This window comes from Castor canadensis, chromosome 2 (genome assembly GCF_047511655.1).
Source record: "Castor canadensis chromosome 2, mCasCan1.hap1v2, whole genome shotgun sequence".
In the NCBI taxonomy this organism is placed as follows: Eukaryota; Metazoa; Chordata; class Mammalia; order Rodentia; family Castoridae; genus Castor; species Castor canadensis.
This window is the reverse complement of record NC_133387.1, coordinates 4,992,906-5,012,844: the sequence shown is the minus strand read 5'-3', so window position 1 is coordinate 5,012,844 and position 19,939 is coordinate 4,992,906. Positions and strand designations below refer to the sequence as shown.

The following is a 19,939-nucleotide window of genomic DNA, read 5'->3' as shown; positions in this document are numbered from 1 at the left end:
TCCTGCGTAGCTAGGATTACAGCTGTGAACCACTGGTGTCAGGCAATAAAGGTAGTGGCTTCCTCTTCTCGTTAAATATGTTGGTCTTGAATTTTTGGTAAACTGAAATGATGTAATGAGTTGGAGAATCTTTTTTCCTCATCTCTTCACAGTCTATTATGTTAATTTTGCAGCTTAATTTTCTTGGTGGTCTGGGGTTTGAACTCCGGGCCTTGCTTGCGAGGCAGACTCTTTACCACATGAGCCGTACTCACAGCCCTTATTTTAAATTTGCATAAAATTAAGTTCGATCTTGCCTAGAGGATAGAATAATCCTGTATACTTTTCTTTTAAGATGCTGTTCTTTTTTATTTCTTTTTATTTTTTGGCGACTTTGGGGTTTGAACTCAGGGCTTCACGCTTGCAAGGCAGGTGCTGTATCACTTGAATCACCCTGCCAGCTGTGTTTTGTGATGAATTTTTTTGAGATAGGGTCTCATGAACTATATATATATCAAACTGTGATCCTCCTGATCTCTGCCTCCCGAGTAGCTAGGATTACAGGTATGAGCCACAGCACCCAGCTCAAGATGCCTTTCTAAGAAAAGGACATCCGGTTCACTCTTACAGCTTTGTTGTTATTCTTTATTTGTAATAGATTGGGGGTTCCAGATCATCTTTTTTCAGAAATAGTTGCATATGTGTGCTGATTTGTTTTGGAATAAACTTTGAGGTAAATTACAGGAAACTTAATAGCTTCCTATTTGAGAAAATTCTGTTGTTTGATTTCCCTCTAGAACTTTTCATATGGAGGTCACAGGGTGGACTGCTTTAGTTCACACAAAAAAGAATTGGTATTATTCTGCTTCCCCCCCCCCCCAAACAGATGAGAAACCAATATGCTTAGTAAAAGAAAGCAAAAATCCCTGTAATTCCACCACTCAGGGCTAACCAATGTTAATATTTTGGCTAATATCTCGTGTCTGTGAAGTTACATTAAGTGCACATGTGTAGCTATTTAAGTTTACAAAGTGGAGTCCTGCAATGCATATTGTTCTGAGACGTTACTTAGTAGCTCTTTGTAAGGATCTGATAATAGTTTACCTTATCTCTGACTTTAAGTCTATTAACCCCCAGCTTCCAGTTTGTTGCTATTGCATTTAATTCTGGAAAGAGTATCCTTATATCTGAACCTATATTTACTCTCTGATCACTTCTTTAGAATAAATTTGAAGAAGTAGAACACATTTTTATAATATTCTCCAGTTTCTCTGCAGACTGGTTTTATCTTAGTACCTCTTAGGTCTTCAGTCAGTTGCATTTTTGATCTCTATTTTAGTGTACATGGTACTGCTTACTGAGTACTACTCTGTAGCAGGCTCCCTGATCAGCACTCCATGTGCATTTTGCTGTTTAATTCTACAGTCCTGCCAGGTGAGGTGAGAATCCACAGCTCAGTAAGAACTTCCTTCAGGTCACCTCAGGTCAGCTAACCTGCGGGTGCTGCACCCAAGTTCGGACCAGGCTCGTGGGGTTTCAGAGTCTGTGCTTGCACTTCATGAGGCTGCCATGTGCAAAGTAAAGTTGGCTGGGCTGTATGAAGGAATTAACTCAGATCAGAAGAATTACTTCCCTGTCCTTAGATTCAGATACAAGGATTTTGATGCTTTAATTTTGAGAAACTTTGTCAAGCAATTAACTTGTTTTGGTTTTACCAAAACTGTATCAAGTCCGTAGTGAGAGTCTATTAGTATAGTTATGATGGTATAGTTTGGACATGTTCTACACTCTACCAAATGTCTTAGTGGAGTAGAATATTAATTTAACAGTATTTTTTTACTGCCTCCTCTGGTAGAGCCTGCTTTGTGCAAGCCCTGGCTGTGCGTCTTAGGCCCTGCACCTTGCCAAGGCTTCACCTCTGCATCCTGGAGACAGTAGCACCTACCTCAGGGCTATCGCAAGGACTAACCAAAATAGTCTGCAAGAAGAGACACTCAATGGAGTGCCGGACGCATGTAACCAGCTGTTATTCTAGTGATTGCCATCCACGCCTGCCACTGGGGAGCACTGAGGGACAGCTATCTGACCTCATGGGTCTTCAGTCTCGGTGGTGGGCTGATGGTGCGTGGCTGCAGTGCTCTGTAAAAAGTGCCCTATCAGGACGTGCACCTGCAGGCTCTCAGAGGCATGCCCTGCATCGCCAGGTGGTCAGGGAAGGCTTGGAGGGAGCAGATGGTGTTTGCAGAGACCTGACTGATGCTGGCTGATGGGCGTGTCTGAAGCTCCAGTGGACCAGCAGGGGTGAGGAGCATAGATTGAAACTGGAGTCTTCGCAGCTCATGAGGTGTTAAATTGTGGAGTGAAGTGTATATGATTATTTATTACTAAGTGCAGTCCCACATAAAAGTACCGTAAAGTCATCAACATTTGGGTTGTTACACAATGGAGTTGACTGTCGTACTTTTCTTTTTTCAGTAGATACTAGAGAACATCTTTTTAGTTTTTCCTTGTAATTGGAAGTCACAGCTTTTTCTCTCCAGTAACAAGGCTAAAAATAGATTTTAAAGCTATCTGAGGTAGAATTTTATTAAAATGACTTAAGAGCATGTAGACATTACTGTAACAATACAGATTTTTGTCCCCTTCTACATTCTGTTTTAAACTTTATGAATTGTTCATGTGTAATCTATGGGCATTTCACTTACTATCTTGAAGGAGTTTTCCAGATGAAACTGAAAAATTTAGTAACAGTGCTTCTGTGTCAACATTAAAAACAGACCGGCAGTCAGATGCTGGTGACTCATGCCTGTAAATCCTAGCTATTTGGAAGACTGAGATTGGGAGGACTGCGGTTCGAGGCCAGCCCTGGCTAAAAGTGCAAGAGACCCCGATGTCAACCAATAGCTGGGTGTGGTGGTGAATGCCTATTACCCCAGGGATGGTGGGGGGCATAAAATAGGAGGGTCTTGGAGTAGGCCAGTCTGGGCAAAAAGCAAGACCCTATTTCCAAAATAATGAGAACAAAAAGGGCTGGAAAGTGGCTCAAGCTGTGAAGTTTCTGCCTAGCAAATATAAGGCCCTGAGTTCAAACTCCAGTACCACAAAAACAATAACAAAAAACCCAGATCAGCCAAATTCCTTGTACCATGCTGAAAATAATAACTTACTCCTGTATTACTTTTTGTGCTCATTGACAGTGCCTTTTCTGTGAGCACCTTCAACCCCAGATAAAACCTTAACATTGAAAATTTACTTAGATATACATAGGAATTGTATTATTATGTTTTTATTCTTAATCAAATACTTGTGGAGAGTGATGGAAATCTTTGTGGTTTTTTTTTTTTTTTAAGGTATTGCCATCAGAGAGTCTGCAAAGGTAGTTGACCAAGCCCAAAGGAGAGTGTTGAGGGGAGTTGATGACCTTGACTTTTTCATAGGGGATGAAGCCATCGATAAGCCCACGTATGCTCCAAAGGTAAACTTCTCACAGGTGTTTGCTTAAGTGTAGAGCCAAGAAGAGAGCAGTACGATGAATGAGGTCAACTGGTAGGTTGTCTAGAAATTGTATCTGTGAGTTGTGGAGTTTGGTTTTTATTCTTATGCTTGCATAGAGGTGGTTTTTTTAATAGTTTTTTTTTTTTTTTTTTTGGCAGTACTAGGGTCTGAACTCAGGGTCTCATGCTTGCTAGGCAGATGCTCTACCACTTGAGCCACTCCACCAGCCCTTTTTTATGTTGGGTATTTTCTAGGCAGGCCTCTCGAACTATGTGCCTAGGCTGGCCCTGAGCTGTGATCCTCCTGATCTCTGCCTCCCAAGCAGCTAGGATTACAGACGTGAGCCACCAGTACCTGGATGAATAGTGCACTTTTGAGTGGAGAACCAAGTAAATTAACAAAGCCCTGAAAGGCAGAGTTGACTCAGGGAACCCTTGGCACCTGTGAAAGCAAGATCTATACTCTGGAAAATTGCAGGTTGACCAATGAACCTGTCAGACACAGAAAATTGAAGATTGAGTAATTAAGAAGAAACACTAAGATTATTTAAACAGGTATTCTTCAAAAAAAAAAAGGACTAGATCCAGTTTTATGGTAGATGAGCTGTCTGTGTCCCCCACCATTAGGTGGTTCTTTGTACTTAGACATGGTGGGGTAGAATATAAACAGGGTATAGTTTAGTCTTTCTGTTAAAGTACATATTTTCCTTACATGAATTAGCACTAACTTCACTCACTTCACAAGAAGGAGGCCTTTATTCTGTGCCTGTGCTCTGAAGTTGTTGCTCTTACGTATGAACTGAAGCTGGACACTTTCTTGCTCCAGTGGCCTATCCGACATGGCATCATTGAAGACTGGGATCTTATGGAAAGGTTCATGGAGCAAGTGGTTTTTAAATATCTTCGCGCTGAACCTGAGGACCATTATTTTTTAATGGTAAGTAATTGGAGGAATATGTTTCTGTAATTCCAAATTGCTTAGATTTTAAACTCAAGATATTCTTCCCTAGGGAGTTTTTCTAAAGACATCTGCATGAATCAGGTGGCTTTTTTGCATTTAACAGAAAGCCCAGTGAAAACATCCAGCACCAGAAGTTGCTCATGATTCTGTAGAGCAGGATGGCAGGACCTGGCACTTTTGGGCTGCTTGTCTCAGCAGCTCAGACATGGGGTCTTTTACTGTGGCCTCTTCTGTTGGACTCCCCAGTCCCCCAGTGGCTGCCCAGGTTTCTACATTACTTCTTCAGTGTTTCTGCTCAGAGGTAGAAGGGAAAGTTTTCCTTGCACATTGCCGTCTAGGAATTTAGAAACCCTTTCCTAGAAACCTTCCAAGGGGTTCACCCTCTCTGTCCATGCCTAACCTGGTTACTAGCAAAAGGAATGGAATTACCTCAACTGATACAGGTTAATAAAGATTCTCTGCCTGGGTTAGGGAGGGTGGCAACCATGGCTGATCACTTAGATCCTGGGAGGAAGGTAAGTGCCTAATTGGGCCTCCAACAGGAAGTACCATAGAAGAGACATGGCTTTGGGTAGGAAACCAGCTCTGTACTCGAGTATCCTTGAGAAGTAGACAGGAATTATAATTATTACTACTTCTTGTACCAGAGAAACTGAATCAAAATGTTATTTTTTTTCCCCAGAGTTTAAGTGCTATTGTCAAACCAAACTGAGTTGAGTTTATTTTGGTTCTGATTGAGTCTGACTATGGTACTTAATTATCTTGTTCAAACAAAACATTATGGAAAAGCAAGAACTATCTTGGTTATGGGATCTGTTCTGATTATTCTACTCAGTGTTTCCTTCCATGAAATACTCATTTTAAGTTAAAGTTAATTGCATGTAGAAAATGCTTTATGGAGGGCAGTTTCATATAATATAAGCTGCATATTGAAATTAATAATTTAAAGTTTTTTTTCTGTGTAAATACAGTATCAAATGGCACCAGATCCAGTTACATGACTCTTTCTGTTTTTATTATTGTATTGTTGTACTGGGGGTATATTCTGACATTTACAAAAGTTGTTACAATATATCAGTTGAATTCACTCCCTCCATCATTGTCCTTTATCCTCCCTCCCTCCTATATAATTCTTTCTGATGTGAGAATGCAAGATATTCTTTGTAACTATTTAAGAAAAGTAAAAAGTGTTAACTATCAGGCTGATTGCTAATGGCATCTACATATTTAACATCTATTAAAACAGGTCCTTGAAAGTGCTGTGACCTGTCCTCCAGCTGTATCTTCACCACTGGAATTATCAAGTATGGCTACTATGTTTCACAGGCCTCTTTGTGTTTTCTCTCCTGTGCACATACAGTGGTTTATCTTAAATAAGTGGAGCCAAGAAACTGACAGTGTGTGAGTGGCTTTGTCTTTATGGCCAAAACAAATCACAGATTCCCACCTGTCAGATTTGGCATTTTTTTCCTTCTCTAGAATACCACTAACTACCTGTTGGACAGGATTTAGGACCAGGCACCCTGCCCAACTGCTTCCGTCCGTCTGCTTCACCTTACCCTGCCAGAAGTTCTCCTTCCTCCACTTAAGGGGCATCTCATCTTAGGTCTGTGGAGCAAATGCAAACCACCAGGGCACAGTCCACAAGATACTTCCTAAAATACTTTTCTTTTTTTTTTCTGATTTAGCTGGCATATCTAGATCTCTGTCTGTTCTCTCTCTCTCTCTCAATCTCTCTCTCTCTCTCTCTCTCTCTCTCATCTCTCTGTAAATACCATCACTTGTCAGGAAGGAATTGGAGATGGTGTTTTGTGTGCACATGGAAAAGTCCACTTGGTAAAAATGTGTACCTGTTCAAAAAGAATCAAATTTATTATTAAAATACTGTATTCCATTCATTGTGTTTTGAGCTCTGTAAGTCTGATGTGGTTGAGGAAGTAATACAGTTGCTGGGTTTCCTTCAGGCTCGTGTCCTTAGTCGTGGGTTGATGATAATGAAAAGGTTTAAGGATTGAAGCAGGTAGAGGGATCTGTGCCAAGCCACACAGGTGAATTGAAGACATTATTGAGCTGCTGCTTTAGATGATGGCTTCTTGGCTTAAGAGAGCCTAAGTGACTTACATTACTGGTCCTCATGCTTTAAGGAGTTGGAGTTGAAATTGAGCTATAACTTCAGAAGAAATTTATCAAACTTCTTGAACATAACTTAGACAAGAACAAGCAAGCAGCTTGTGCAAACCAGCATCAGTGAGGTAGTGTGGAGACTGAGGAACTGACAAGGTTAGTAAGACTAGAGGGCCAGGGAGAGAGATGGGTAGTGGTGAGAAAGGGAGACATGGGGCAGCCCTGGTGTGGTGTGAGGTTGCTTGGTATTTGAGAGAGTGGTGATAATGACATGATTGGCACAGGGTTTTTTTTTTTTTTTTTTGGTGGTGGTACTGGGGATTGTCCCCAGGGCCTCAAGCATGCTAGGTAAGAGCTCTACCACTTGAGCTACACCCCCAATCATTTTATTTGTCTTTTTTTTGTTGTTGTTTGGTGGGACTGGGGTTTGATCTCAGGGCTTTACACTTGCAAAGCAGGCTCTCTGTTATGTGAGCCACACCTCCAGTCCTTGTCTCTTATTTTTGAGACAGAGCTCACTAACTATGCCTGGACTGGCCTTGAACTCACTGAGTAGGTGGGATTATAGGTGTGCACCACCATGCCTGGCTGATTGGCACAGTCTTCATGATAACCCAGTGAGAGGTACACTTGCCTGAACAAAGGGAAGAGTGGGCAATCTTTTACAGAGTTCTTAAAATTGTGGAAGGTCAAAATTATAGGCAAAGTCACTAGTGAGAATCTTTTTGGAAGGGCTCGTGTAAGAGACCAACATAATGGTTCTCAAGTGGAAGAGTATTTTTCTGCAGCATGGAGGAATTTTCTTCTGTGCCAGCTGAGGTAGTTGACATATTTGGAGTAAAGTATGTGTTATATGACAAGCTTGTATCTTTTGTTAGAATTATTCTAAGTTCAACAAAATGCTCACACTTTGAGAATATATGGAAATTTAGACCAGCGAGAGAAATCAGACTCAAGAGCCAGTCCTCCTTAGGTAGAATGGGGCAGAATCATTTGTAGGAGTCACACAGTTACTTCTGCTTTCGTATTTGGCTCATCGTTCTTATTTGTGTACTCATGAGCTTATATGCTGTCATGTTTTGAAGAAAATAGAGTTGGTTAGGACAAGTTCTATATATGTATCAGAGGTAGAGTGTTTTTAATATATGGCTTTTTTTTTTTTTTTTGGTGATACTGGGGTTTGAACTCTGGCCTCACACTTGCCAGGTCGGTGCTCTGCCCACTTGAGCCATTCCACAAACCCTTTTTTGTGTTGGGTATTTTTCAATACCCAATTGCTGGCTGGCAGTTAAGAGAGGCATCAAGGATGATTGGGATGTTTAGATGGGCTGAGATGGGGAATGCTAGAAGAAAATCACTGCAGGGAGGATGAAAGAGAGAGAGAAAGAGGCCTAGCAGGAACCTGCCCAAAGCTGAAGTGGGGACTGAGGAGTCACTAGCATTTACATGTTGGTTACTGCTTGCAAGTTAGTCCTGATCACCTAAAATAAAATGCATCATCCTGGTATTTAAGAGATGAACGTGTGAATCCATGATTATCTTGAAATTTCTGGGTGCAGTTTAGGTGATAGCTGTGTGAGAAAACTTTTTTTTTTGATGAGCTTTGTGAACTTGAAATTGATAACCATTTAAGCATTGCTATAGATCTGACTCACAATTGTGGTATGTCTTGACCTGCTCTAAAGAGTTCCGTTCTTGCATTTTTTTTCACTTCAATAAATTATTTTAATTTGATTTTTCCAAATAGCAGGATATTTTTATTGTTTTATTATTCATATGTGCATATAAGCCTTGGGTCATTTCTCCCCCCTGACCCCACCCCCTCCCTTACCACCCACTCCGCCCCCTCCCTCTCCCCCCTATCCCCTCAATACCCTGCAGAAACTATTTTGCCCTTATCTCTAATTTTGTTGAAGAGAGAGTATAAGCAATAATAGGAAGGAACAAGTGTTTTTGCTGGTTGAGATAAGGACAGCCAAATAGCAGGACTTAATTTACTTGGTATATACATTGAGTAAGTTTTCTGATTACATAAAAATCCTAACCTTCTTGCATTCTTGAGGATGGGGTAGACCTGCTCTGTCTAGTTCAGACGAGATCGACTGCCTTGGATCTGCTCAGGGAGCACCAGTCAGGAGCCTTCTAGCTTGCAGCACGTGGTGATGTCCTCTCTTGTCCTCTCTTCTTTGAGTGCTCAGATACTTAAAAACATTTCTTTACTGTAGTTATAGGGGGATTTGAAGGTGGAGTAATACTGGGAGCACGTGTTCAATTTGTTGTCTCTATCAAGAAATAATGGGTGGTTTCTCATGATACTCATGAATTATTCATTTTTGAATCAATGTCAGGTGATAAGTTTTACTATTGTTATGAATTAAAACATTTATGTAGTGGTCTGCTCATATGCTTCAGTGTTTAAAAAAAAGAAAAACTTAATATCCCCAATTTGAATCTTGGTAAAAATAATAGTTTGAGAACATTTTATTTAAATTTGCCTTCTGAAGGGGTAATTACTATGCCTGTGGTGGTAGACATAGAAGAAGTGGAAGACAGAGGAAGAAACAAGTTTGTGATCGTGGCTGTCCGAACTCATGAAGATACAGACTTCATGATGCTGAATTTGATTCAAGAACCAACAGAACCTAATTATTTGTTAAACATTTCCTTAAATGGGAGCATATAGATTTTAATTCTTTAAAGATGGAGAATTGTGTTCAGCACTGAATAATAAAGGTATAAAAATAGTAGTTTAAACAAGTTGGGGGTTTTTAGTTTTCTTAAAATTAATTTATAGAAGGAGGTCCAGTGCTGGCCTAGCATTTCCCTTATGATTAGGGGGTCTCTCTTTAGTGTTTTTAATATATGGCTTTTTTTTTTTTTTTTTTTGGTGATACTGAGGTTTGAACTCTGGCCTCACACTTGCCAGGTGGGTGCTCTGCCCACTTGAGCCATTCCACAAACCCTTTTTTGTGCTGGGTATTTTTCAAGAGAGGTTCTTTGGAATTAGTTTCCTAGGCTGGCTTCAAACCTCAATCCTCTTGATCTCTGCCACCTGAGTACCTAGGATTACAGAGGTGAGCCACCGTCACCCAGCTCTTGCATAGTTTTACAATCATCATTTTAACAGCTTTATAATAATTGATCCAAGTAGATAGTTCCTGTTTGGTAGTTCTGCTATTTTTAGACATTGATTTCTGCTCCCAGTTTCTGAGTTTTATAAGAAATAATGTAATCTTTGCACATACTTCCTTATTCTATATTTAGAGCACTTTTTATTTAAAAAGAATGATCTGTGCTTAATTATGGGATTCAAGAGTATTAATAATTTTGTGAGTCTCTAGGCAGAGCCTTCTGTTTCACACTGCCATCAGTACTGTACAAGAGGCCGACTTTATATTTCTGACAGTATCGATAATCACTTTTGAATAGTTAGTGGATTAAAATTTTACCTTATCAGTGGTCAAGTGCCTGCCTAGCATGCACAAGACTCTGGGTTTGATCCCCAGCACTTTAAACTTTTTTTTTGAACTCAGGGGCTCATGCTTGCTAGGCAGGCGCTCTACCACCTGAATCACTCTGCCAACTCCTTTTTGTCTTGGGTATTTTTGAGATAGGATCTTGAAAATTATTTGCCCGGGGCAGGCTTCGAGTCATAAGCCTCTTGATCTCTGCCTCCTGAGTAGCTAAGGTTATAGGCGTGAGCCACCAGTCTCCAGCTTGACCCTAAACTTTTTTTCACATGTTCATTAGTTGTATTTCCTTTCCATCCATGAGTGCCTGTCCATGTTCTGGGCTTTTTAAATTTATTAGTGTTTCATTACTTCTCTCTCTCTCTCTCTTTTTTTTTTTTTTGGTGAGATTGGGGTTTGAACTCAGGGCTTTGTGCTTGCAAAGCTGGCACTCTATCACTTCAGCCTCACCTCTCATCCATTTTGGTTTGATTATTTGGAGATTGAGTCTTCTGAACTATTTGCCCTGGCTGGTCTTGAACCTTGATCGTCCCAACCTCAGCCTCCCAAATATTAGGAGTACAGGCATGAGCCATCAGCGCCTAAGGTGTTGCACTTCTATGAACATTTTTTTTCACTTAATTTTTTTCTTTTTTAAAATTTTTATTTTATTTTCCATTAACAGATAATTGTACAACATTATGGGGTACAGTACAAAAATTTAGTACATTTATATAGGATATACTGGTCAACTCAGGATATTAAGGTTATGATAAATAATCTTGAATATTTATCATCTTAAATATTTATCATTTCTTTGTGAAGAGGACATTCAGAATCCTTCTGGTTTTTTATTCATAAGATACAATATTGTCAACTATAATCACACTTCTATGTAATAGAACAACAGAGCTTATTTCTCATACCTGGCTAGTGACTTTGTGACCATTAACCAGTCTCACCCCTTCCCCATCCCTACTTTCCCTTTGCTTGCATTTTTTACTGTGGTAAAATATACACTATAAATGCTACCATTTTTGAATTTGTAGTTTAAGGTGGCATTAAGTACACTCATTGTGTGCAGCCATCACCACCACCCACCTCCACAATCTTTGCCTTTTCCAAATCAGAGCTCTCTACCCATTAAACAGCTCCTCGTTCCCCTCTTCCCCAGTCCCCAGGAACCACTAGTTTCGTTCCTTATGAATTGGATGACTATAAAGACCTCTATTAGCAGAGTCATGCAGTATTTGTCCTTTACACCTGGCTGTTTTCACTTTGTATAATGTGTTCAGGGCTCATTCATGTTGTAGTGTAAAACACTATCTTTCTTTTAAAAACAGAATGAAACAGGTGCTGGTGGTTCATACTTGTCCCCCCATGATATGTAGGAGGCTGAGATCTGGAGGATTGTGGTTCCAGGCCAGTCCAGACAAAAAAGTTTGGAAGACCCCATCTAAACTGGAAAAGAAGTTGGCCAGGGTAGTACATGCCTATTATCCCAGTGATGATGGGAAACATGAAATAAAAGTGTTATGGTCCACTTTGGCCTGGGCAAAAAAAGTGAGACCCTATCTCTAGAATAACCAGAGCAAAAAGGGCTGGGGGTGGTAGAGCACCTGCTTACCCTGAAACCCTGAGTTCAAATCCCAGTACCGCAAAAAAAAAAAAAAAAAAAAAAAAGCTGAATAATACATTTTCTTTGTAATACCACATATTGTTTATTCTTTGACCTCTTCCATATAATTAAGATAGATAGGAAGCTTTTATTATATTTGTAGCAGGTTTTTTTATTATAAAATTTTTTATTAGGCTATATTCATTATATGGAGGGGGGATTCATAGTGACAATTCCAGTTAGGCTTGTATTGTACATTTGTTAGATCATCCCCATTGTCTCTCCCCCTCAACTCCCTCCCCACCCCTGTTAAAGCAATCATAAGCGGCTTCTTTGTTCAAATCTATTAACCGTATACCCTTACCCTAATCTTCTTCATTCACCCTCTACGCTGCCATTACTATCCCCCTAATGTACCTATTTTATAGCCCTGTCTTTATTAATATTTAAGTTGATGTTCAAAGGGGTGTCTCAATGTGTCCCCACTGTGTGTATACTTTACTTTGGTCCATTCAACCCCTTCCATTATTCTCCCTTACTCCTTTACCTCCCAACCCCCATTTTTCAACAGCTTTCAATGTATATCCTATATCCTCTACCTTCACAGATGTTATATTTTGTAATATTACTAATGCTGTCATACTCTTTTTCCTTTCCCTCTTTCCCCAAGTTCCATAGAGTAGTTCCACTGTTACAAACATGTTCCGCATCTGAGTTTGTATATGATCATGTTTGGTTTTGTGTTTATCTTTTGGGTCTGTCTTCCATGTATGAGAGAAAACCTGTGGCCTTTGTCGTTCTGAACCTGGCTGGCTTCACTTTAACATGGTGTCCTCCAATTGCATCCATTCACCTTTACACCACATGTCATTATTCCTAATGGCTGAGTAAAACTCCATTGTGTATATAAATCCACATTTTCTTGATGCATTCATCAGTTGTAGGGCACTTGGTTTGTTTCTGTAGCTTAGCGATTGTGAATAGTGCTGCAGTGAACATTGGTGTACGGGTGTCTCTGTTGTATCCTGTTCCTTTGGGTAGATGCCCAGGAGCGGTATTGCTGGATCATATGGCAGTTCTATCTTTAGTTTGTTTTTGCCTTTTTTGGTTATTTTGTTTGGGCGTCTTTAAATTTTCATGTAGTAAAACCAGTTACCTCTGATGCATGTAACTGAACATTCCTCTATCTGAGTGGATTATTACTTGGCACAGAATCTAAACCCAGAGACAGTGTAGGGAGCCAAGATGAACCTTGTTCTTGTTACCGTCTTTTTCTAAGGCTCCTTTTTTGCTTCATATCAGACAGGCACTCTTGACTGGCAGGCAAGAGCATTTCCTCCTTCCCTTTCCACTTTTCACTTCTTTCTGACCCTGCTCTCTTGTATTTTCCCCTCTGAGTGCTGCATTTTTAAAGTCAGCTTACATGTCAAGGTGAGGAACATTACAGGTCTCCTTAATGTATATTATTTCTTTTGATACAGCACTATTGGCAATTTGATTATTGAGTTGTTGAGCCCTTCCTATGTGTCCAGCCCTGTTGTTTGTATTTAGAAGTATTGACTCATTTACTTAATCCTCCTAGAGCCCTCTGAGGTAGGTAATGTTATTAGGTCCCTTTTTCAGATTGGCAGGAAGGACCTTAAGAGATACATAGTAGTGAATTCTGTTGGCCTCTGCAGCTATTGTTCATGGGCTTAAGTGAAGGAAATCTAAAGCGATGCTCACTGTCATTTACAGCGCTGACTATGTTCTGGTCACTTTACCAGTGCTAGCAAATTTAATCTTCAGCTCCTTGAGGTAGGCACATTAAAATAAGTTACGTGTTGTTAAATGACTTTTAAATCCTTCATTAGGGTCAGTTTGTGAACATGACTTAATTGTTTTCTCTCCTACCTTTTATGGTTACTTCCAGTCTACCTGCAGGGATTGTTGATTCTCACTGCAGTGACTAAGGCTTGCATGGCACAGCTTGCTTGAGCTTTGCACCAGCTGTTGCCCTAGTGTCTTAACTAAGGGACCTGGCTAGCTGGTGGACAGATATGCTGGTTTGTTGGAAGAGTGATAACATACACAGCCAAGAGCAAAAAAAGGTGCTGAGGGTTTTCCAGCAAGGGCGTCCCCACCTCTTTCTGGCACCCAGCTGCAGAGGAAGCCATCCCAGCTGGCTTTAGCTAGCAGATGTTCATCTTCCAGAGGTGATGGACGGTGTGTGGGGACACAAGTTTACACAAATAGCAACCAAATATACACACACCTTTTTTATTTTAATACTTTTCTGTTCAAATTGTTAAAATGTATGTACTATACATATATTTTAACTTACTGTATTAGCCATTTTAAGTATATAGTTCCTTAATGTGAACTATAGTCACATTGTTTTGTTGTGTAACAGAGCCTAGGATCTTTTCTTTTTGGAAAACAAATTCTATGCTTATTGAAAAACAGCTCTCCATTCCCTATAACACCTTATGCTTTATTTCATTCATTCAAGACAGGGTCACGCTGTGTGGTCTAGGCTGGCCTTGAACTCTTGATCCTCCTGCCTCAGCCTCCTGAGTGCTGGGATTACAGACATGCGCCACCATACCTGGCACTTTTTTAGTTCTAAACAATATATTTTGGTTGTGTGCTTGCTAGAGCACAAGGCCCTGAGTTCAAACCCCAGTGTTGACAAAAAAACCCCCCAAAACAAAAAGATATTTATGTATATATATTAATATATGTATATATATATCAATATATCTACATCTATCTGTCTGTCTATCTGTTGATTCTATGATAGGAGGACATCAGTGTCTTTCTGCTCTTTCCTCTCTGTGTACACCTTCCAACTTGGTGTTATTTCTACTGTTAAAATTTATAACATTTACATTGTGTTCTATAATTCTCAGAAAAGAAGACTATGTGGCCCTACATCTTAAATGAAGCCTTTGCTTGCTTTCAGGCTGTGTCATGCTTTTGACATTTTTGGTGGACAAGGTTTGTCCTGATGGTTACTTCAGAAGGGCTCATGGGGACCAAGTCCCCCAGGTTCAGACATGTTTAAAGGAACTTTGGTTTTGCACCTTACTTGATTAATAGTGTGGGCGGATGTGGATTCTTGGGTTGTCTCCTCTTGCTGTGAAGACTCTGTAAGTATGGTCCCATGCGCCCCAGTGTTAAAAGTGTTAAAAGTAGCTGTGTTAAAGTCTGAGGCTGGCTTTTCTTTTCCTACATAAGGTGTTGTTAGTCTGCTCTGCTGCCATGACAAAATACCACAGACTAGGTGACTTAAACAAGAGAAACTTATTTTCTCACAATTCTGGAGGCTGCAAGTCCAAGATCAAGAAGGTGCTGTCAAGGTTGGTTCCTGGTGAGGGCTCTCTTTCTGGCTTTTAGATGGCCACTTTCTTGCTGTCTCCTCACATGGCCTCTTCTCTGTGCTAACATACATCCTCTCCCCTCCCCTCCCCTCCCCTCTTTACCCCTAGTCCCATATGACTTCATTTAACTATAATCATCTCCTTAAAAGCCCTGTCTCCAAATATAGTTACTTGGGGGTTAGAGATTCAATATAGGAGTTTTGGTGTCAGGGGCTCAGTTCAGTCTAGAATAAAGGGTAATGTGAACTTTTTGCTAAAAGGTCCTGAAAATTTTTTTTCAGTACTGGGATTTGAATACATGGCCACTCTACCAGCCCTTTTTTTTTTTTTTTTTTTTCCTTTTTGATGAGTTTTTTTGAGATAGGGTCTTTTGAACTATTAGCCCGGGCTGGCTTTGAACCATGATCCTCAAGTTCTCTGCCTCCTTAGTAGCTAGGATTATAGGTGTGAGCCAGAATTTTTAATGTTTTTTATTTTTGGCACTTTAAATATGAGATGTAGATCTTTATTTTGACATGGAAAAATGTTCTTAGCATATTGCCAAATGACAAAACGTAAGTTCATTTACTTTTTATATTTCTCTTACCTTGTGATTTCCTCTTATTTGATAATGACTGTTGTTTTAAAACAGATCTTTGACTTGGGGAATGTCTCTCAGAGTTTTCATCAGTTTTATTTTTATATTTTTGTAGGTACAAGTTGCATATTCCCTCTTTGAAATGCTTAGAACCAGAAATGTTTTCAGATTTTGGATTTTTTACAAAATTTTTGGAACATTTGCACATATGTGTTTTTTGTCTGCTATTTGTTTTTTCCTACCCCTTCCCCACCTTCCCCCATGCTAGAGATTGAACCCAGGGCCTCATGCATCTACGTAAGTGCTCTTCCGCTGAACTACATTCCCTGTCCTCTCTTTTTCTTTTAGTATATTAAATGATCATTGGCTGCTGTCTTCATGTTCTCTACTTATGTTTGAATGAGGAGAATTCTTCCTGGACTTCACTGGACCTGGGAGGTCCAGTGTTTGGGGGACACTGCTTCTGCCTGGACTCTTGCCATCCCTGGATGGTAGCATTTGGCTCAACCCAGCTTCCTGTGCTGTTCTGGGTGTTGGGTGGGGGAGTTTGGCTGCTGCTCACGTTTCTCCTTTGGGTCTCGGTGGAGAACTCATTTGCCTGAGTTTTAGTCACTGGTACTCACTTCTGGTGTCTTCAATGACTGTGGTTTTACTGCTCTTGGCAGCCAGGGTCAGGGGTACTCAGTTTCAAGGTGTTAAATTACTGAAAACTGAGTCTTCTTTTCTGTGACTTGTTCCTGTTTGGGCCCTATTGACCAATGTAGAATGAAGCCTTCATTCAGGTAGGTCTTCACTCTGCCACTTTGAAGATTTTAAGACCCACAGTCAGATTTCTTTAATCACCTTAGGGGTCCTCTGTAAGAAATAGGGAGTTGTATAATATGCTGGCTATGTATGATGCCTCCAGGTTAGCCTTTCTTACAACTGTGACGTAATTGCATGAACTTAGGTGAACGCTAAATACAATGAATGTTTCTTACAGACGGAACCTCCACTGAATACTCCAGAAAATAGAGAATATCTTGCAGAAATTATGTTTGAATCATTTAATGTTCCAGGACTCTACATTGCAGTTCAGGTAAAAAATAGTTTTGTGATTTTCAAAGACCCATAGCTGTCTAGCAGGGGATGAAATGGTAATGGCAAAGGTTCTCAGGGTTGGGGGTGTGGCTCAAGTGTTAGTGCATCTGCCCAGCAGGTACAAAGGCCCTGAGTTCATACCACAGTACTGCCAGGGAAAAAACAAAAAGGTTCTCTGTTGTAAGATTGTGCTGTGTGTTCTTCCTCAGTGTACACACCTCCACATGCTGGAGAGACCGGGCCCATGTCTTTTATATTATATCACCAGTACACACTTGTGTGGCTCTGCTTTTTTCATGCAAAGATTAGAGTGTTTTTCTCTGGGTGACAAGACAGAATTGTACATGTGGTTCTCTTTCTAGCTTCTTCCACTTCAGATAAAAAACAAAACATACATACTGTACAGTCTGTTGAGGTCCCTGTGTGGATTCGACCTCTTATTAGTCTGAGTGTGCTCCCTTGTTTCTGAGAGACCAGAGTCTCCAGGAGCCTGCAGAAATCCTTTTGGAGTCCTTGTTCTCTGCATGAGGTCTTATTGTTGCCTTTGCTTCTATGTCTGCCACCTTACACAAAGACAAACACTGAAGTTTTAGGGAGTAAATGAGGTAGGCATTCCCCTAATTTTCTCTGTAATACTATTCCCTTCTAAGGAAATGGAAGAGCTCCACAGAGAAATCAATTTCGGGGCTGTGGTGTACTGTGCTCTGCAGTTTCCTTGTGATGATTCAATGTGCCTGTTGGATAGTAAAGTCTTTGAGAGCTCCTGTTAATTCCAGCACTTTCAAATTTATTTAATAAGTCTTCTACCCCCAAAATAGCTATGTTCGGTAGAATAGGGAGACACTTTAGAAAATGGGGCTGATGGTTCTCAGAGTGGTCTGTGCTTCTTAAAAAGAGTACACATTCTTGGGCTCTGTCTTAGAGCAGTGTTTTCCAGCCTCTTTGCTTTGTGTGTGCCCTGTGCAGTGCAGTGTGCCTAGCAGCAGCCTGGCCTCCCTCCCCACTCTCCACTGGCAGCCCACCACAGCCTCCCCTCATCGATAGTCGTTGCAGTAGATGCTGCCCTGAGCAGCAGAGTTGTCCCTGGCTGAGAGCCAGCATCCTACACCTGCCAGGTTAGAATTTGTGGCTGGGAGGCCTAGTCACCTACACTGTAAACAACTCCACGAGTGAATTTATTGCAGTTTTCTGTGGCCCCACATAGAAAGTCTGTGGATTAGACATTAAAATCTTCTGATTCTATAAGGAAATTCTTTTTCACTGGCTTTTCTCTGTAAAACTTTAGAAGTCTTTATTGAAAACCTGACTCTTGCATTTTAAATACATGAAGCTTGCATGTTAGTTGTGCAAATTGGGTTTGAAATTTTGGAGAAGGGAGTTAGAGAATAGGGAAAGGAAAGAGTTTCTCAAACTAAGTAAGAAAGAGTTTATTGATTGAACCTCTGTAGCAGGCTGACTGCCTGAGAGCAGGTTCCCATGGGCTAATGGTTCCCGTGTCTTCTCTCTAGGCAGTGCTCGCTCTAGCAGCCTCTTGGACGTCTCGACAAGTTGGTGAGCGCACGCTAACTGGGATAGTCATTGACAGTGGCGATGGAGTCACCCACGTTATCCCTGTGGTAAGCACAGTGCTTCCTAGTTCATTCCCAATCCGAGATAAGGAGAGAAACTGAAAAAGCAAAACAAAACCCAACACCTTCTGTAATTAAAATACCACTTCCTAAGTTGGTGTGTTTTGAAAAGATAACAGGAATTTAAGAACATAGGAATGTAAGGAGTGCAAAAGACAGCCAACATTTGTGGCTTTGGCACTTTTATAATCATGGTAGCAAATTTTGTAGTCCTCTCTGCAGTCAGATTATCAGTGGCTGGGATTTCAGGGCCTCTGCTTCGTTTCCATGGGAATGTGTCCGGCTGACAGTCTGAGCAGTGGGGAGACTTGTCATTTGATGTCAGATTTGCAGGAGCAGTGTGTCCATTTGAAGATTGTGTCCTGGGAAGAGATGAATGGCTTTAATCAGTTCATGCTTTAGAGAGTCTTCTCTTGTTTTTAAAATTTATTTAAGGGCCAAAAAGGAAAGATTAAATATTTTGACTTGCAGAAAGCTCTGCAGTACCACCTTTTGGTTTTAATTTTTTTAAATGTTAGAGAAGTGATTCCTAATTCAGATTTTAGGAGACCTTTTTGGTCCCTAATGGATTATTTGGATTATAAAATTTTTTATTTTTTTTGAAAATTAACTAGTCATCCAGTTAAAAGTCAAACTCATTCCTGATCTTCCTGTCAGGTCTCCTCCATGTATTTGACAGATATATTTTCTGCGTATATTGGGGTGTGTATACACCTTCTTTGAAAAATGCACAGTAGTTGATCCTGACACGCTGGTACCTGCTATAATCCCAGCACTTCGGAGGCTGAGACAGGAGCATCATAAGTTTGAGAACAGCCTGAGCTACACAGCAAGACTATTTTCAAAACAACAAAAAAAAATTCATTTATTTTAATTGAAGAACACAGTCCCCGTTCATTTCAGTAAATTGAAGGAATGAAGTGGCCTAGCAGCACTTTAACACGCCAGTAGTCAGAAACTAAAAGCACTGTGGTGGAAAGGCTTAGTGGTTGACATACCACAGTCAGAAGGAAAACCCCCAGCTCTCCCACCTCCACGCGCCTGCCAGTGTGGCCTCTGCATGGGAGGCATGGATACTTCTCCTTGCAAGTGGGCGCTCCACTTGAGTCCAGTCCCAGGATGCTGGTGTTCTGTGGGTGGCTGGGAAGTATTGATGCCACTTGATAAGGAAATTAAGGCCTCTGGCTTTCTTTTTGACATGGTGTCCTTAAATAGCACTGTAGACTGAGATCCAGGATGAAAGGCTTTGGGCACTGGGAACTGCTTTTCTTTGGGTTTTTTTGGGAGGGGGGGGTGTGGGTGGGTGGGACTGGGGTTTGAACTCAGGGCTTCATGCTTGCAAATCAGGCATTCTAATGCTTGAGCAACACATCCAGCAGTCCATTTTGCTCTGGTTATTTTGAAGATGGGGATTTCACAAACTATTTGCCAAGGCTGGCCTCAAACTGTAGTCCTCTCAATCTCAGCCTCCCGAGTAGCTAGGATACAGGTGTGAGCCACTGGTGCCCAGCATTTTTTCAAGACAAGGTTTTGTTGAGTAGGCAGACTGACCTCAAATTTGCAACCCTCCTGCATCAGCCTCTTGTGTGCTGGGATTACAGGTGTGTGCCACCATACCTGGCTCTCTTGGGTTCTTCATCATGCTCATATCTCTGATTTGGGAAAAG

General features: G+C 40.8%; 1 protein-coding gene across 6 annotated transcripts in view; it reads left to right on the top strand.

The window, feature by feature from the left end:
* Nucleotides 1–19,939, top strand: part of Actr3b (actin related protein 3B) — an 80,183-nt gene that overhangs the window by 24,006 nt on the left and 36,238 nt on the right. For 2 of the 6 annotated variants that reach the window (XM_020167385.2, XM_020167386.2), the window contains 4 exons: nucleotides 3,330–3,454; nucleotides 4,300–4,410; nucleotides 16,547–16,642; nucleotides 18,153–18,260. In XM_020167385.2, the coding sequence (XP_020022974.1) occupies nucleotides 3,330–3,454; nucleotides 4,300–4,410; nucleotides 16,547–16,642; nucleotides 18,153–18,260 (440 nt within the window). Of the gene's footprint in view, nucleotides 1–3,329; nucleotides 3,455–3,728; nucleotides 4,029–4,299; nucleotides 4,411–14,844; nucleotides 14,967–16,546; nucleotides 16,643–18,152; nucleotides 18,261–19,939 lie in introns of those variants that run through there. The other 4 variants (XM_020167389.2, XM_020167390.2, XM_074060206.1 and 1 more) reach the window with 3 other exon arrangements.